Source organism: Aulonocara stuartgranti (assembly GCF_965226115.1).
Source record: "Aulonocara stuartgranti genome assembly, chromosome: 1".
NCBI classification, from domain to species: Eukaryota; Metazoa; Chordata; class Actinopteri; order Cichliformes; family Cichlidae; genus Aulonocara; species Aulonocara stuartgranti.
The window spans coordinates 34,700,446-34,719,019 of NC_138939.1; the positions used below are offsets into that span (position 1 = coordinate 34,700,446).

Sequence of the window (18,574 nt, forward strand, 5' to 3'; positions counted from 1 at the left end):
TAAAAACCGAATGCTATGATCTGCACGGTGGCACAGTGGTTAGCACTGTTGTCACACAGCAAGAAGGTCCTGAGTTCAATTCCACCATCAGGCCGGGGTCTTTCTGTGTGGAGTTTGCATGTTCTCCCCGTGTTTGCGTGGGTTCCCTCCGGGTACTCTGGCTTCCTCCCACCGTCCAAAGACATGCAGCTTGTGGGGATAGGTTAATTGATTAATCCAAATTGTCACTAGGTGTGAATGTTCGAATGAATGTGAGTGCAAATGGTTGTCTGTCCCTGTGTGTTGGCCCTGCGACGGACTGGCGACCTGTCCAGGGTGTACCCTGCCTCTCTCCCTATGACAGCTGGGATAGGCTCCAGCGCCCCCCGCGACCCTGAAAAGGATAAGTGGAAGCGAATGGATGGATGGATGCTATGATCTGCAAATCTCATAAGCCCATATTTTATTCACAAATGTTCACAAATCAAATCTTTCCCATGTTCAGCAAAAATTACCGTGGACATTGGGCCAGGTAAAAACAGATATACTTTCACCACACAGAAAACTCAGTATTTGAGCTCAATATGGGTCACTGAGCCATTAATCACACTTTGTAGTACACCTTTGTGTTTTAATGCATAAACAGGGTCAGTGTGTCATCAGAAGCTAACTGTACCAGTAACCCTGCAAAGCATCTGGAAAAGCAAGACCTTTTTTTTAATGAGTGGTCAGGCTTTCTGGCCAAAATCAAAAAATACTGGATTAGAAAAGAAGCAGTTCAATTAAATGTAAAGAAAACCTTAACAACAAGCCTGATGGCAGCAACACTTTGCTTTTTTGTTGTTTGGCTGCGACTTGCACAAGAAGCATTGAATTCAATAAACAACTTCAAAAAACAGAAAATGACTGCTTTAAGTATTTACTAAAATGTTGTTTATAAAGAAATGGTCAATTAAAACTCTCCACTGAGACTTGATAAAAACAATAAACTTTGAGATAACAGCAGAAAGACAAGTTTTCTCTTTTTTCACTTTGATGCAAACTATTACTTGATGTGAAAGCAAATCGTGATTTTATTTTGTTTAGACTAGAAGAGATGCTCCTTCATGTTTTGCGACATATTTGCCATCATGCACTTGTAAAGGGAGGAGTATGCATAAAAGGACTGTGGTGCCATCTGCTGGTAAATTCACCTCTTTGCAACAAAAATGTAAACCAAAAAAAAGAGTAAAAAACAATGTAAAAAAAAGGTCTCTTTTTCTCTTTATCTGCTTTAAACAACAAACCCCAGACACATTGCCAGTGTGCCTATGAATCTCTTTTAATCACCCTGTTTCCATGTCTTTAGTATTTAAATAAACAAACAGGAACTTGAAATTAATAAAACTGTACAGTGTCAAAATCATTAAAATAAAGACTGTGTTGCTTTTCTTTACTAAAAATGAAGATTATGAGATCGCATTTAAGCTAAACGGCTCTTAAAACATACCTCTCTTTCAAAAACCATCACAAAGAATACCACGTCAAATTTCAAAGCCACATTATTGTTATGTACTTACTGTCTTTTTAGCCATGTACACATTTGCATTACAATGGAATGCCAATATAACTAAATATAACTATGAAAACGCTGTGGTATGAAGATAATATCCTCTCAGGATATTCAATCCAGTAATACACAATATTAAAGAAAGAAAAACCCAATGTGATGAGATGAACAGGAAGAGACTTCTGACAGACCCAGCTTCAGGTCTTGGCTGTCACTGGCTGTGACCAGGTGGGATGTGAAGACCTTAAACAACAACCAGGAATTTCAGTGGAAGAGTTCCAGATGAGACCCAGCAATAATGATTCTCAATACACAAGCCAGGTAACATTGAGTCCATGGTAATACTGCAAAATTCAAATTTATTTTAGCACAAGCTCTACAGCCACTGTAAAATAAACTATGAAACACTTACTCGGGAGGAATGATTTCTGGGCTTTTGGTTTCATTTTGTTGACGATAGAGCCATAGAGCTAATCACAGAGAGTAAAGAGTAAAAGAAGAAAGAAGCCTGACACTGATTTATGCCTCTTTTCTACAACATACATAACCCCTTTAACTACGGGTGACCACAGTAGTTCTGCTGGTAACTCAAACATGTTGGTGATCAGTTAAAATTCACTGATGATCAAACCCAGTTGCATTACGAAAAACATGTTTTTAAAAATGAATTTATTTGATTTTGTGATTTACAGACTACGTTAAGCTGAAATGAAACATTTACCATGTTTTTCTTCACACTTATTTGATTGTATTGTTTCATGACACAGTGTGGGCCATGTTTTCCTGAATTTTTACAAGAAATAGCTTTCCATACTACCAGATCATTTCACAGAGACAACAGAAAACCTGACAGGACGTGATACTGTAGTCCTCCCTGCATCTGGCCCAGTGATGCTACAGTTGCTGCCTGCTAATTGAAAACATGACTTCTCTTTGATTTCATATGCCTCATTAGATTTGAAACCAGGCTTTTGTGCTCAGGAAATGGCAGATCACATCTAAACATGATAAAACTGACCTCATGTTGAACATTGCACTGTTGCCTCAGAAGGATGGATTACACAGTGTGCAGCTTTAAGACAGATTCAAATAGAACAAACTGTGCACCATTTAAAGTTCATTATGACTTCTGGTACTGTATGTTTAATTCACTGAGCTATTCTAGTGGATTATTCTACTATTCACTCATTTGATGTTATTAAACTGGTCTAATGATGCCACACATGAAACAAATCCAGACTGGGAGCTGGTCCAACAGATGAGGGGCCTGAAAGCTCAAGGCTCTGCCTCCCATTTTACTTTTAGATATCCTAATAAACACAAGTAAACCAGCAGTCTGAGAGCAAAGTGCTCTATTGGGGTGATATGGTTTTATAATCTTATTAAGATAAGATGGGGCCTGATTATTCACGACTTTGTACATGATGAGAAGAATTTAAGCCAATGAAGAGTCTGGGCGAAATGTGCTCTGTGTTACTAGAGCACATTGTCAGTGCTCTCACTGCAGCATTTTGGATCAGCTGAAGGCTTTTCAAATACTTTTTAGGACAACTTGATAATAATGGTGGTGCAGCCTAGTAATAAATGCATTAATTATTAATTATTTTACAGAGTCAGTCTAAAACAGGATATTACAAATTTTAGAGATATTGTGCAGATGGAAGAAAGTCCTACATATTTGTTTAATATCTGTATACTGGAGGACATATCCTGGTCAAAAAAACCCCCTCCAAGCTTCCTCTCAGTGTTACTGGAGGCCAAGGTAATGCCATCCAGAGTAACAATCTGGTTAGGTACCATATTTCTAAATTTTTAGGGCCGAGTACAATAACCTTTGGATTTAGAAAGAGACAATTGGAGGTCATCCAGGTCTTTATGTCTTTAAGACATTCATGCAGTTTAACTATTTGGTGTGTGTTAACTCACTTAAGTTAACTCAGGAAGAAAGAAAAAGAAAAAAAAAGTCTAGCTAAATATCAATGGTACTGAAAATAGCTGTCCATAATGCTACGTCTGTGAGATGGCTTGTGTGTTATAAGCCTTTATGAGTCATTTATGAGTCATTTTTTCTCTAATGGTAAAATTTTTATTTTTAGAGAAATTCATGAAGTCATTACTAGTTCATGTTAAAGTGCTTGGCTAAACAGAGCTCGGACATTTTGTCAGCCTGGCCACAGTGCTGGAGAAAACGTTAGGGTTGTTCTTGTTTTTTCAATCAGTGATGAATAATAAGCTTTACAGTGGGCTTTAAAAAAAACAAAACAAAGCAGTAAACTATCTTTCCAGGCTAAATGATCTTCTAAATTAGTGAGGTGCCATTTCCTCTCTAGCTTACAAGTTATATCCTTTAGATCAGCGGTCCCCAACCTTTTTTGAACCATTGACCGGTTTAATGTATTTTCACGGTGTCGGGAGTAAATACAACAAAATAAAATGATACGACCAAGACAAAAACTGTGGTATTTTGTAAATATAATAATAAACCCGAATTCACTGTGTAATTGTGTAACTTTATTAGCAGTGTCCTCCTGAAATGCACCAACAACATTGAGCGTAACATCCTCCTCTCTGCCGCTCAATGCTCTCTGGTCGGTATGGTAATGCACAAAAATTTATTTCAAAATAAGACACACAACTACAACCCGGGAAAAGACCCAGGGAAAACCCCCTCCCAACTCACTGTACATATATATAGCACTGACGTGATCCCTGTTGTAAATAAATCTCCTTTTGTTCTCTTAGAAAGAACTGTCTGCGCGTGAGTCCGTTCAGTAGCCATGACACCACTGCTGGCACTGTCATCTCATTAGAGGGCCACTTTAGTGTTCAAATAGTACAAAACAAACAAGAAAACACCCTCCAATATTTCCAAAAATTGTTTTTTTATATTTCAAATATTGTATAACAAGACAAAACTGCAAACGTGAACCTATTTTTTGTTTTCTCATCACTCCTTACTAACTGAAGCTTTTTACACACTGGTACTCTCTTTCTGGTCAGATGTGGCAGCACTTCTGCTTTAATTTTGTTCGTATTTAACAAAATAAAAATGCAGACATAAGTGTACAAATTAGTTTTCGACTGCTGCTGAAAATTGTTTTCTTTACAAATAACTCTCTTACTGCCAGTCCCTCAACATGTTTGTACTGTTTGCTCATATTATCTCTTCCACAGCATGTCTTTATCCTGTCTTCCTTCTCTCACCCCAACCGGTCGCAGCAGATGGCCGCCCCTCCCTGAGCCTGGTTTTGCCGGAGGTTTCTTCCTGTTAAAAGGGAGTTTTTCCTTCCCACTGTCGCCAAAGTGCTTGCTCATAGGGGGTCATATGATTGTTGGGTTTTTCTCTGTATCTATGAAGCGCCTTGAGGCGACTTTTGTTGTGATTTGGCGCTATATAAATAAAATTGAATTGAATTGAATTGAATTGAATTATCTTCATATTAAATAATTTTTAGCCTTTCAAAGAACTTGTTTTAACATTGCACTCAACAACAAACAAATCCTCCCTAACAAACCGGTAACTTTAAGGGCCAAATTGCATTATATTTTTTCACGTCAATATACCTGCTGTAGGGGGTGACATGGGCTGCAAGTGGTCACCGGGCTACAAGTTTGAAACCCCTGCTTTAGGCCATACTGAGTGTTCACAAGAGCACATGTCATCTCAAATACAGACTTTATAACACAAATATTAAATGAAATGGTAAGGCATCCTAACAGACCCTGAATGCATCACATACATATTGATATTGTTTTGTCCTCTTAGGTGTGACAAAAAGCCAAACAAACCTCGTCAAAGTTCAGATCAATGTCTTATTAAACTATGAGAAAGAATTAGCATTCATTATGCCATGGTCTTAGAAAAAGTACATTTAAACTGAATCCTTTCAGTTTTGGAGTAACTTTGCCAGAATTAGCAAAACCAGAGACTCAAAACATTCTTTTCAAAAGGTTTTTTTTTAACCATAAGGTGGCAGACTTTTACCAGAAATTTTAAGTCTAGCACAACATGATTCAATCTTTTCTTCTATGTAAGAAGAATATTTCATAAGAAATTATTCCATTGTGTACTGGTGTTACATGCAGTAGATCTGTGTGTGTGTGTGTGTGTGTGTGTGTGTGTGTGTGTGTGTGTGTGTGTAGTCTTGCTCTTGAGAAGCCAGCGTGCACGGGGCCTCACTCAGTAATAACCTGGTTAAGAGCTACTTGGTCAGTTAGTGTGTGAAGCAGCCCTGAGAGTTTAGAGCTGTTGTGATGTGATTTGTTTGAGCCTAGTGTTGTTTTAGTGCTGCTAGTGAGGAGCTTGGGTTTGTTTCTCTTTTGTTTAACCATTTCTTTTTTCTTTTAGGATATTTAGGTTTGTATTTAGCTGATACAGTGACACAGCCATCTCTTCATGTTGGGTTTGTTGTCTGATGGTGTGCTATATTCTTTATATATCATTTTTGTCTGACCTGTCAGGGACTACAGATGGAAAATAGCCTTCTGGATAAATCTGGCATATTTACACTGGTATATGTTCATCAATATGCACTGTCCTTTTTAAATAAAAATAAAAATAAATAATGAAAGCTTACTCTTTATGTACACCACTCAGTTTGACTTCTGTCTTTCCTGGCTCTTACTTCTCATTTCATCTTCTAGCCCTTGTTTGGGGATGTAGCAATTGGTTAAGACATTTGCCCTTCATGAAAAAGATCCCTAGTTTGAGATGTTTATATCTCAGGGGGCATAAGCTAATATGTGCCTCATATTGGTCTCAAGCCTGGGTAAATGAGAGCATCAGGATCAACATCCAGCATAAAGTCAGTGGTAAATCAAATATACGGATTTACTGTGAGGGGAATAAGGAGCATCCAAATACCTTTTATTTTTATTTTGAAAAATGACTTTGAAACAAATATCTGGTTGTTTGTTTTTTGTGTTTTAATCTGTGCTTTCATAGGTACCAAAGTAAATTGGTGAATAACATGAATCACATTATATGTTTAACATTATCTTGAATAATGTTGATATCAGTCCACTCCATTTCAAGTCAGAAGCTGATATTCTTGAGTTCCCAGTCAGAATTTTCAAATGGACCTTTAATAAGTCATATTTCCAACTCGGAAAGTTGGAGCTTTCCCAATAACTCTGTGTTCACAATCCAAGATAGCAGCAGTGCACATAAACAGCAGTAAAACTGTCAACCTTGTAATCTGTACTGCAACTGCTGTGTATAATAAGCTGGGCCAGTTCCCAACAACTGTCGCCTCAAGGCACAACCAGCCGAAGTCCCCTTTCTGTCAGCGTAAAGGAGTTTAACTACATATTTAAAACCTGAGATATCTTAATACAATAAAAATAAATCTAATCTCAATTTTTCTACATGATAAAGAAATGCTGCTGAAGAAATTTAAAAAGTAAATAATCTGTCAGTGCGACTTTTTCTTCTTAAATTGGAAGAAATAAACATGTGCAGTTACGGAAAAAGTTCTGGTAGCTCATAGCACAGGCTGTCTTGTAATTATGACACAGAAAGTCACTGAGTTCTTTTTCTTTTACTTAAGTACTCTGATGTAGGATGAGTATAGCAAAAGCTGTAATGTTTGACAGAAAATTTTGTCAAATGTCCAGAACTGATGTCCTCCTTCACATTTTCCAAAGCCATGAAGCTGGGCCAGATTGGAGTCTTTGCTGGGCCAGTTCTGGCCCATGTGCCTTATTTTGATACCCCTGCCAAAAGCAAGGGTCTAGGTTCTACTTGCTGCATTGTTAGTGATGCCTGAGCAGTGCTTCCTAATCTAAATTTTTCTGAATTTGTTGCTGTGCTAGACTGAACACAGGAGTATATCCCTCACAGCTCCAGATCCCAAGGCAGCTGAAAGACCTCTCTTGCTGAACTGTATACACTCACTCAGCTCCCCATCCTGTGTTTCAGAGTGGTACTAGATAAGATTAAAGCCGGCCCTGTTTCAACTTGGTAGAAATGCACCGACCTCTTCGCTATGATCATATACTGGTTCTCTGTTTTTAAGGTCTAGGTCATTTTCGAAGGTTTAAAATCTTTTAATGCTTTTTCCTTTGATATTTCAGATATTTTAACATTGAAGTCTGAGTGAAATGTTTTGTTTTGGAGCCAGGTTTAAGTGGGCATGAGAGGAACTTGGTTTTGTTTGATATCAGAAAACGTGATGCTGTGTGTTCAAAACCTCTTTCCTGCTTCAGATTAAGGTTTAACGACTATTTCACACAATTTCTGGGGAAACCATCAGAAGCACAAATACGTATTTACAGATGCTAACTACAACTAACTAACTGTAACTAACTAAGTACGATAAGTAAGCAAGCTTTGAAATACACATGAAGACTTGATGAATAACTATCTGGCTGATCAGCAGGATAATCGCTGGCTGCTGCTGTCATGATTAAGCAGCTCTGCCACATTTAAAGAGCTCTCACATCAGTCGCCATGTCTTTCAAACCAAGCCGGTCAATTCCCCTTTAAATTTTTTTTTTTTTTTTTGGGGGGGGGACACTGGTGCAGTTCTGTCCGGGGCTGAGGATGAGTAGGGGAGATGTGTATGTGTGTGTGAGGAGGGGGGATACCTCAGTTTGACATATATCCAGGAGACACGCGTGTTTTCATCATGTAGAGGCAGCCAGAGAGCCGAGCTAAGTCACATTCAGCTTTAAACTTCCATCCGGCCTGAAGCTCGCGGTGCCGTGACTGCAAACAGCGGCTTCTCTGCAGAAACAAGCAAAACAAATCACACGCAGGTAAGCACGTCACCGGGTTTAGGGCCGCTAACGCAGAGAATAGGTGTGCTCTTTCCTCCCGCATTATTTTTACATGCTGACCCAACGTCGAAGTCTCTGCGCACAGGAAAACTTTGGTGTTTTGGTCGACCAACAGCGGGTGGCGAGCTTCACAGTTTCTTTCACAGCGACATTACAGGGTGCGTGTACGCAGACGCGCTGCTCATCTTTCAGAACCAAGGACAGAGGCTGCTGCGTAGTTTGAAACCAAAGGCTTTCCCCAGCGGCCCAGCACTCAGCTCCACCACTGCTGCTTTGAAGGATACACTGACTCACTGTAGTTTGTCAGCGCATACCTTCGAAGCTTCGAAAATTACATCGTTGTCACTGTTTTCTTTTCTTTCCTGATTTTCCAGACGCTACAGGGCTCCTCCTTGTTTGCCATTTCCGATAGAAACGTGTTTAGTCAGAGTACAGAGCTGGCATGAGAGAAAGCCACGAATGCGTGAAAATATTTAAAGAGAAATAGAGAAGAAACTTGAGGAATATCAGCGGTGGGGCATTCTTTCTCCAGTACAGTTTGTTTTATGTGAATCGCAGAAAGAACAAAAGTGAGACGGTGTAAAACAGGTTAGCATTGTATTGTAAATGGATTAATAACTCATGCTTGCTAAATATTATTTCATGTTCTCTGCATGGAACAGTGTCTGTGTCTCTGCAGGAACTGTAGTGAGATTTCTCCACAGCTTTTCGTGTGCCTGCAGGAGATGGATCAACTTTAAGCGTTCAACAGTGACATTTACTGAGCCAGAGAAATAACTGAGAAATTAACATTTTGCTGGACCGGACTTTACCACTGTTAAAAATTTCTCCATTTGTGGATAATTGCTCTCAAAGTTGTTCGCGGGAGTCCCAAAGGGCTAGGAATTGCTTTGTAACACTTTCCAGACTGATAGATGTCAGTGGCTTTGTTTCTAAGTTGTTTCTTTAGATGATGGTATGGTCAATCTGTCTGTCACTGTTAAAATTATAAAAACTGTGAAAAAAAAGTGACAGTTTTGCTTTTGTATCTGTAGGAATTCCAATGCCTAAGTGAAATTTCTCCATAATTAGTCTTGTATCTGCAAGAGATGGGCTCAGTTAGAGCATCAGTAACATTTACTGAGCCAGAGACACTCTGTAAATATTTGAGACTTTATATTTTTGGTTTAATTTTGTTTGCTGGCCAGGATCTTAAACATTCAAACTTCACTGCTTTTGGCTTTTAATTAAGAACAATTTGAAGTCATAGAGCAGTATTCCAGCTGGAACCACCTCTGTGCTGTTTTAACAGAAAAAGCTTCATTTTATTTTAATTCCATGAATTCTAAAGATTATCAGTCCTTTCAAGCTATGAAGCAAATTATTTAAATGATGTTTTGTGTGCATTTCCTTTCCATGTAAAGTCTCAAGCACAAATACACAGTTTGGCTAAAAGTAAGGTGATCTGTAAGCTCATTGTATCAATGGTGTAAATGTTGGGAAAATTAGATTTTTTGTGTAGCTTCTGTCGGGCTGCAGACTGACAGAGAGAGCAGTGTGCACGCTTGTTAATGCAGTCAGGACTCTCTCCAGCTTTTTGAACTCATTTGGAGACTCTCTGAATGATTTACAAATCTGTCTTGGATTATATAAACACGCTCCATTTTCATGTTGTTTATATGCCAATGTTTCTTCTTTTTAATATTGTCTTTTACAGCACTGTGAAAAAGTATTTGCCTGTTTTTTAGTTTTTTGCATATTTGTCACACTTACATATTTCACATCATCAGACAAATGTTCAAGTTAAACAAAGATAACCAGAGTTAATACAAAATCCAGTTTTTAAATGATGGTTTTATTTTTTTTAAAAATCAGGAAGGGGCGGATACTTTTTCGCAGCACTTTTTATCCGATTTAATGCACTCACTAACAGATGGACTGTGACTCCATTTTACAGGAACAGAAGAATGGCAGCTACATACATCCTCCTCTTCAGTTTGTGGGTCTCTACAGCCTTCACCACAGGACTGATCTGCCCTCAGCTCTGCACCTGCTCGGTTAAATACAGCCGTCTCTTTGCAGATTGCTCCTACAAGGAGCTAGATAAAGTCCCAGAGGGTTTTCCTCCCAGTGTTGCGACCATTAGTCTCTCTGCTAATAAAATCAGTGTACTACTTCTGGGGACATTTGACAATGTCACCAGGTTGATTTCCTTGTGGATGTCACACAATGAGATTGTGTCCATTGAACAGGGGGCGCTTGTGCCTTTGGTTCATCTGCAAAACTTAGACATCAGCCACAATAAAATAGTAGACTTTCCTTGGGAGGATCTACAGAACCTCACGGGACTGTATATGCTGAAGATGAATCACAATGAGATGGTCAGCCTGCCAATGGACGCCTTCTCCAACCTGAAAGATCTGAAGTCTCTTCGGCTCAACAATAACAGATTTGTGACCATAGCTGAAGGAACATTTGAAGGTTTGCTGTCTTTGTCACATTTGCAGATTTATAATAATCCATTCGCTTGCACCTGCTCCCTGGAATGGTTCAGAGTTTGGATTTCAACAACCACCATATCACTCACTGAGCACAGTCCCATCACTTGTGCAACACCAGAGAAATTTAAAGGAATGGAGATCAGGAAACTGCCTGAGACAAAATGTACAAGCCCCAATGTCACAGTATGGACTGTGCTAGATAATGCACAATTCTATGAGGGCAGCAAACTGGTCTTGACTTGTGATTTCAAAGGAAACCCAAAACCACTAGTCCTGTGGAGCATTCACAGCAAAAGCCAAAAACAGGAGCTGGCTTTGTTGTTTGCTGAGGAGGGCTCTGCAGAATCCAGCGAGGACTCCTCGGCGTCCTACGAGTCGGATTCAGTCAAAGTCTTTAATAACGGCACACTTCTCGTTTCAAACCTCAGGAAGGAAGATGGGGGCAACTACAGCTGCTCTGCCACAAATGAGCTTGGAAGAGCGGAGGATTCAGTTTTAGTTGAGGTGATGGCGCTGTCTACACCAACACCCACGAAGCAAATGACCACAGTACCCAGTTACACTAAAACAAACCCTTCTACACGCCAGGAAACAGTCAAAGCATCTGCTTTTAATGCCGCGCAGAGAAAAAAAATTACGAGCATCATACCCACTCACCGAGCAACTGCAGACAGTGTTTCCGAACCTAATGAGGATTTAACAAAATATCTATCTAGCAAATGTGGCTTGACGGCTAATACGAGCTATATTTCAAGCCCTGTCTCAAACGGGAGCCTAGATGACATTAAATACATGTTTGACTTTGGTGTGATTGCATTAGGAGTGTCAGAAACACAGGCAACAGTGCGACTCAATCCTCTTCTCATGGCCAGACAAAAGGGCAACCAGGCAGCTGATGCCACCTCTGACAACAAAGAGCACCACGGCCTTCCAGACATCTCAGAAAAAGCCCCTTCAAATGGCTTGTATCTGTGCGTCACCGCGGACCTAAAACATTCTGCCGTGCAATGGTCGAAGATCAGGGATGGCGTCAACTCGTATCAGTTCAGCGGTTTGCGACCAGGCACCAACTACTCCCTCTGCCTGACCTACAGAGGGGAGGACTGTGAGGTCCACGTGCTGTTCACCACAAGAAGGAAGGTGCCAAACCTTTTCATCATCATCTCAGTCAGCATCTGCCTCCTGACCGTGTCCACTGTGCCTCTGCTCGGGGCTACGTGCTTCCACCTGGTGTACAAGTACCGCAGCAAGACCTACAAGCTGATCCTTAAGGCCAAAGACCAGTATCACATAGAGAGGAACCTCACCACCAACTTCAACATCTACGCACCTCACGCCGAGTCTCTGAAGAAGATTGACAGCAGCCAGCTGGATGAAGAGGAAGACGAGACGGAGAGCGGAGATGGGGACAAGGAGGCTGATACGGAAGAGAGTGTGGTGACTGACTCCTTTACTTTGTCTCAGTGCAGGGGGAATTTGGACGACTGTGAGGTGGGATCTGAGTACAGTGACAGGCTGCCTCTGGGAGCTGAAGCAGTGAATATTACAACTAATTACAAATATCCCAGTCAGTAACTTGTCAAGTCAAGTCAAGTCAAGTCAACTTTATTTGTCAATTCTGCCACATGTACAGGACATACAGAGAATAGAAATTTCGTTACTCTCAAACCCTAGTGATTAAAAATGCAAATAAAATAATTAAAAAGTAAATATCACTACCTGTGATATAATGTAACTTGCTTTCGTAACATCCCCACCACCTCAAAATTACAATCCCACACAACTAAATGACATCCTCCAGAATGATTGTATTTGTTTCATTAATACTGATTGTAATTAACATATCAGTTATATTTTCACCTTTCTCTGATGCTCCATTTTTTAGCAATTATGTAAATATTAGCTGCGCAAGACCAGTCTCCATGGAATTTAACCCAAACCATGATAATTTAAATCAAAAGGTTCCACGGAGGAGCTGAAACACAGTGTCCTGGTTTAAATTATCGTAGATGATGACTTTGGAAACCATATTTCCCCTAAAATGTGACTACTGATGTAGTTTATGAATAATAAACTACATCAGTTAATCAGTTAATCCAAGATAATTAAATTATGAATTTAATTATCTTGGATCCAGGATTGTTTATCATTTGTTTATTAATTGTTATGTTGCTTCATTTGTTGGTGCCATTCAGTTTCATAGAAATATGACTTTACTATACTCGCTTGAAACAACAATCCATGCTGCAGCATTCAATGATTGGATGGGCAACTGGTTGCCTGTCTATTGATCACTTGTGGAAATTTTCCAGACACTCCAGTGCAGCAAATAGGACAACAACGCGCTGATAAAATCCCCTCCATCAAAGCAGGAATTGTCTGTACACTTCTACCTTGTTAAGAGATGACTTGAAAATTATTATTTTAAAATTTGGAAAGAAGTTTCTCTTCTTGGTGAGAACATGATTATCACCATGGTGACCATTGATTGATCTTAGCACTAAACAACTAAAGGTAAAAAGAGTTCATTTGGTCATTTTCACACATGTAAGAGAAAATAGGGGATTGTCTGTACAGATGTGTATTTACTACTGAAAACACTCCTCCTGCACATTGTGAGGAGCGTGCAGGAGGCAGGATGTGATGTTCATCACCGGGCACACTATCGCCTGCTCTGTTCACACGTGGGCAAACCACGCAGTGTGTAGACTTTCTAATATCACGCTTGTAGGGTGAAGTGTATTTAATGCAGAGATCTGTTCTGCCTGGTGAAGTTCGAGGTTACAGTGAATTTACGAAAACTGTAATAAAAAGTTGGAGAAAGTTGAAGAAAGAAAGCAAACTGAAAAGCATAGAGGACGTATGCACTGTGACCACATCTGCAGAATTCCTGGTTTTCTTCTTTGAATAAAAAAAATCTTTTACATTTTTAAATGTGCACCTAGATACTAGAGGTGCAACGATACTCGTATCGATATTGAACCGTTCGATACAGTGCTTTCGGTTCGGTATGCATATGTATCGAACAATACAAAATTTTTAATTTATTTTATCAACTTTCCTTCTTACGATGCTGTCTGTGTTGAGCGCTCAGTGGATCTGCGCACGACAGTGCAGCCTAGGCAGAGTAGTCGAACGCAGATTCACTGAGCGCAGGGCGAGCTAGCGAGACAGAAGTTAAGCTCTCCTTGCAACATGGCAAATTGAACCTCCCCCACCCTCATTCAGATCTGGCGTTTGGAACTATTTTGGTTTTCATGTGACGTATGACCCTGATGGTAAGCGCGTCATGGACTAAAGTAAAACAGTATGTTGGATGTGCCACGCAATGCTCAATTACATTGGTGGGAACTAGTGTGTTAGCGCAATTAACTCGTTAACGTGTTGGCCGTCCAGCCCCATGCACAGGGTGGTCCGCGATAGCTCGTTAACGGAGATTTGCCGTGTTGTGGCGTTAACGTCATTTCAATGAGATTTACACTGACAGCACTGGTGGGAACACAACGAATATGACTGCACATTTACGCCGACAGCATCCTAGTGCAAAGACAAGTGGAAGCAGACAAAAACAACAAGCACGCATGCTACAAACTTTACCCGTGTCATTTAGACAGCCGTTAGCACATGATTCTCCTTATGGGGACCTGATATGTTTAATATGCTGCTGAGAATATAGCCCAGAAGAAGCGTATAGTATAGCTTTTATTTTGGAAAGAGCCATTTCTCTGTAATAAACTCTCTTTTCCAAAGATGAGTGATTCCTCAATCAGATATATATATATATTTTTTTTATTACTTTGTTGTTTCAGCAACATTAAATTTAAAAACTGTACTTTTGGGGTAAAATATATATTTATAATTTTAATAAATGACAAATTAAAAAGGCATGAACATTTTTTTTGTATCGAAAAAATATCAAACCGTGACACCAAAGTATCGAACCGAACCGTGAATTTTGTCTATTGTTGCACCCCTACTAGATACAGATCTACATGAAAATACACATATACACACATGCACACAATAGCAAGTATACTATTCAAACGTCTTTTTAAAAATTTATTTCAGTACTGGTGATCTTGAGAAAGAAAAAAAAGCCCCACAAAACATGCACGGACTTGACCAAATTTTAGTAACTCTATCCCAGTAAATGCTGTTTACATAAAATCAGAAAGTTACGAGTTAAAAATTCACAGTATGACCAAAACAGCAAGAATAAAATCTTCTGTGGTGTGAAGGTAAAATTTTCACAGTAGGGACTGAATATCTATTAATAATTTCAAAGTGCACACTATGACTAACCAACACTAAGTCCTGCATGTAAATGTTTTTTTCAGACCAGTTATTCAACGGTTATATCCACGTTTACATGAGTGCAGGTATGACAAGAAATGGAAGCCTATGTAACCTCAGAAACGTTGATATCTCATTCATTTTTAAGCACTGTTGCTAAACCTGTTTCTAGATAACAGTAGGCGGGTCATGGATGAGAGCACACGTTTCTGCCTGTCAGGATGAGTACAACAGTCACAATCAAGGTTTGATTAAGGGGAAAAAAATGACTTGTGTCACATATGAATTGCAGCGCAAAGCAATGTGCGTAGTGAAATCAATACTAACAAATATGCCTATGTTCTGCTTTAAAGTAAATGTGTGTGCTTCTATTAGGAGTGTAGTGGCTTAAAATAGAAATTTAATAAAAAATCACTTAATGGAGTTTAAATGTTAATGAAAACTGTGTTGTTTCATAAAAAAAACATCAAATCTTTGTGTACTGCAGCTGTGAGCATTTTGTTCAGCTATACGGTAAACATGTCCAATAAGGAGAAGTGTGTTGACTCCAAATATAAGGCTGCTTTAAACAGACTCCATCGTGATAAAATGTAGACACCCTACTCCAAATGTAGAAGCACCTATGAGTGTGTGTGTGTGCTCTGTTATTGCTCTGTTGTATCTGGGTCATGTGTCCGTCCTGCTGTTTTTCCCAGGGCACAGTGTTAGAGGACCTGCATGCTGCCTGTTGTGGAGTCACAGTATGTTGTGTCTTATAAATGGCCCAAATAATAACTTTAGATCAGTATTTCTTGTTGTCTATTTTCTGTTTTTTTTATCCCTGTGATAAAGGGAACAGTATGTTTTTACCAAAGTGTTTAAATATTGTAACTGCCCTATGTGCCTCAATAAAGTTTGAAAAAACCCCACATTGTTTTCCTCTCTCTCAAAATTCAAAGTGGGCTACGACATGCTGCCAGCACAGCTGTCAGTGTACCTTGGCATACCTACAGTATATTCTCCAAGTCCTTCTAATCCACATAGCAGGGGCAAAGCGCCATTCTTCAAACAAATGTCATGCTTTTGATGCCATGGTGGACAGCACGCTAACGTGTCTAACCCTGTGAAGGCCATAGCATATAATTTGTGTCATATTTATATTCATCAGATTATTCAGTAACCAGTCTTGGGATGTGGCTAGAGTCATTCCTTTCAGAACATAAATGTTTCATGACAGGATAAAGATGATCACTCAGAACAACTTTTAATTGATGCTTAGTGATGAAATGGAGCAATTGAGAGTGGACCTAAGAGAACGCCCGCAGCAAAGAAGTACCCATACAGTTCAAGCATTCTGGCCTGTACTTCTCGTGTAACTTGTCCACTTGTCCGTGCACTGTGACTCATTGGAACGTCTCTCTATCACTCTAATGTAATGCACCTCAACTGTCAGTCCTGTTTACTTTTAAAAAGTAATTTCTTATTCATTCAAATTTTATCTCACAGTGCACATCTTGAAGCACTAACATTGTTTTGTTAATCAGAAAACAATAATGCAATAGGTGAAATGTACATGCATGGAAGATGATGCACAAGTTCTTGTAAAAATGATCATGTGATTACTTAAAAATGTAAGTTAAACATTAAAAAAAAGAAAAACAGGAAGTAAAAGACTTCTTAGTAAAAACTTACTAATGACTAGATCAAACAAGAAAGCTGCTTAATGATTAAGATAATAAGATCAATAAACACTAAACATATGATAAATTCTGGTATTTGGAAGAGTACACAGGAGGAAATTTTTACTGTTAAATTACAGTAAAGTAGTATATCCTTACCCTGGTCAGCATGTCCTCCATTATTTACCCTTTTAGTTTATTGTCTTTCTTTAACAGTAATAAGATGTCAGCCCAGTCTGAAACATTTACATTTCAGGATATTTTCACTCACCAAGCAAGAACTGTATTAAACCATGAAAACATATAATATTTAATATATTTGCTTAATATTCTTAGTACAGTGGAACCCCGACTTACGAATACCCCATTTAACGAAAAATTCAAGTTATGAAGGCACTTAACAGCAATATTTCTGCCCCTGTAACGGCAAAATGCCTGTGTAACGAAATCTGCTGGCTCTGATTGGCTGAGCCCAGAAGATGCATGCATTATTGGATAGTAATTTACAGTCATCAACAAAATAAATTCATATAAAAACTGTGAATTTTCTTTAAAAAAATATTGACATAGTTTTAAAGGAATGACTAAAAAAAGAAATATGCAAATTTACTAGCACATTATCTTTTTGCTTTTTTATTTATCTTCAGGACTTGTATGTAAAACAGCAAACATAATAGGAAACTAATAGGAAACTGTAATTAGGTATCTAAATATGAGATAAGATAAGATATTATGACAAAGCTGAAATGTAAATAAAAACAAACACACATACAGTCTTCTAACAGCATATTAAGATCGTACACTGTATTCTGCAGCAGAAAACAATGTTTATACTAGAGTAAATATAAAATATTTGTATCTTCAGCTTGTGAGATTTTGCTGTGAAGTTGGTTTATATATAAATTTGCCCGTCCATGGTCTTAAAAATCCTCCTACACCACTGAGAACACAAATATCCAATCAGTATGGGCTGGCATAGCTACATTACCCAGACAAAAATAAACTAGGACTGCTTATTGACTCCGTGCTGCATGTCTGATGCTGACATTGATCACTGCCATCAGTCTGTGCGTCATGCAAGTCAGTATTAACTAATTAAAAAGGCTTCCAGACTAATTGAACAATACTGTAAAGTAAAGCTTAACAAAATTAAATTATATTTTTCATACATGAGCTGAGACCTGCATTGTTATTAATATTTCTTTTGGAATCCCATTGGATCTTCTTTTCGCAGCCACATTTCTTCAGAGTTCCTTTTGGTTGGTTGAAATGTGATGTACACTCTGCAGGGATACTTTAGTGATAGACACTCCAATCAACCTCAAGATTATAACCACATATTAAGTTGTAGACTACCTAGGGTCTCTGACCCTTTGGGTCACCGACTGGGAACTTCTCAGCACATCCTTTATTCTCTGGCACTGAGAAATGCACAGTGGTTCCTTTGGGTCAGGCTTCAGTGTGTCCCTGCAGCACTTTCAGTAGTTTTAACTGGTGGAGTCAATTTGTGGCAAAGAGAACTCTGTCACTCTAACTGTTGTGTGAGGGAGTTCTGTGAGCTATCTCAGTAAACACAAACTTCACATACAATGCCTATGATTTACTTTGTTACACATACAGTAACGAATTACAAAAACTTACTGAACTTGAGTAGAATTTTCAGGTATTTGTACTTTACTTGAGTAGTTTTTTTTCTGACAACATTTTACTTTTGCACCCTACATTTTAAAATAAATATCTGTACGTTCTACTTCTTAACAGACTTGTTACTTTTGTTTTAAAACATTTGACAGGGAGTTATTATTTTACGTCACTGCGGGCCTTCATACATCAAA

General features: G+C 38.8%; 1 protein-coding gene across 1 annotated transcript; it reads left to right on the top strand.

Moving 5' to 3' along the window:
- The first annotated feature begins 8,032 nt into the window (after positions 1–8,032).
- Positions 8,033–15,983, top strand: LOC309706638 (immunoglobulin superfamily containing leucine-rich repeat protein 2-like). Its single transcript, XM_082533341.1, has 2 exons — positions 8,033–8,287; positions 10,245–15,983. Exon 2 carries the CDS (start codon positions 10,255–10,257, stop codon positions 12,361–12,363), a length of 2,109 nt encoding a protein of 702 aa, XP_082389467.1. The 5' UTR covers positions 8,033–8,287; positions 10,245–10,254; the 3' UTR covers positions 12,364–15,983.
- The last annotated feature ends 2,591 nt before the right edge of the window (positions 15,984–18,574 follow it).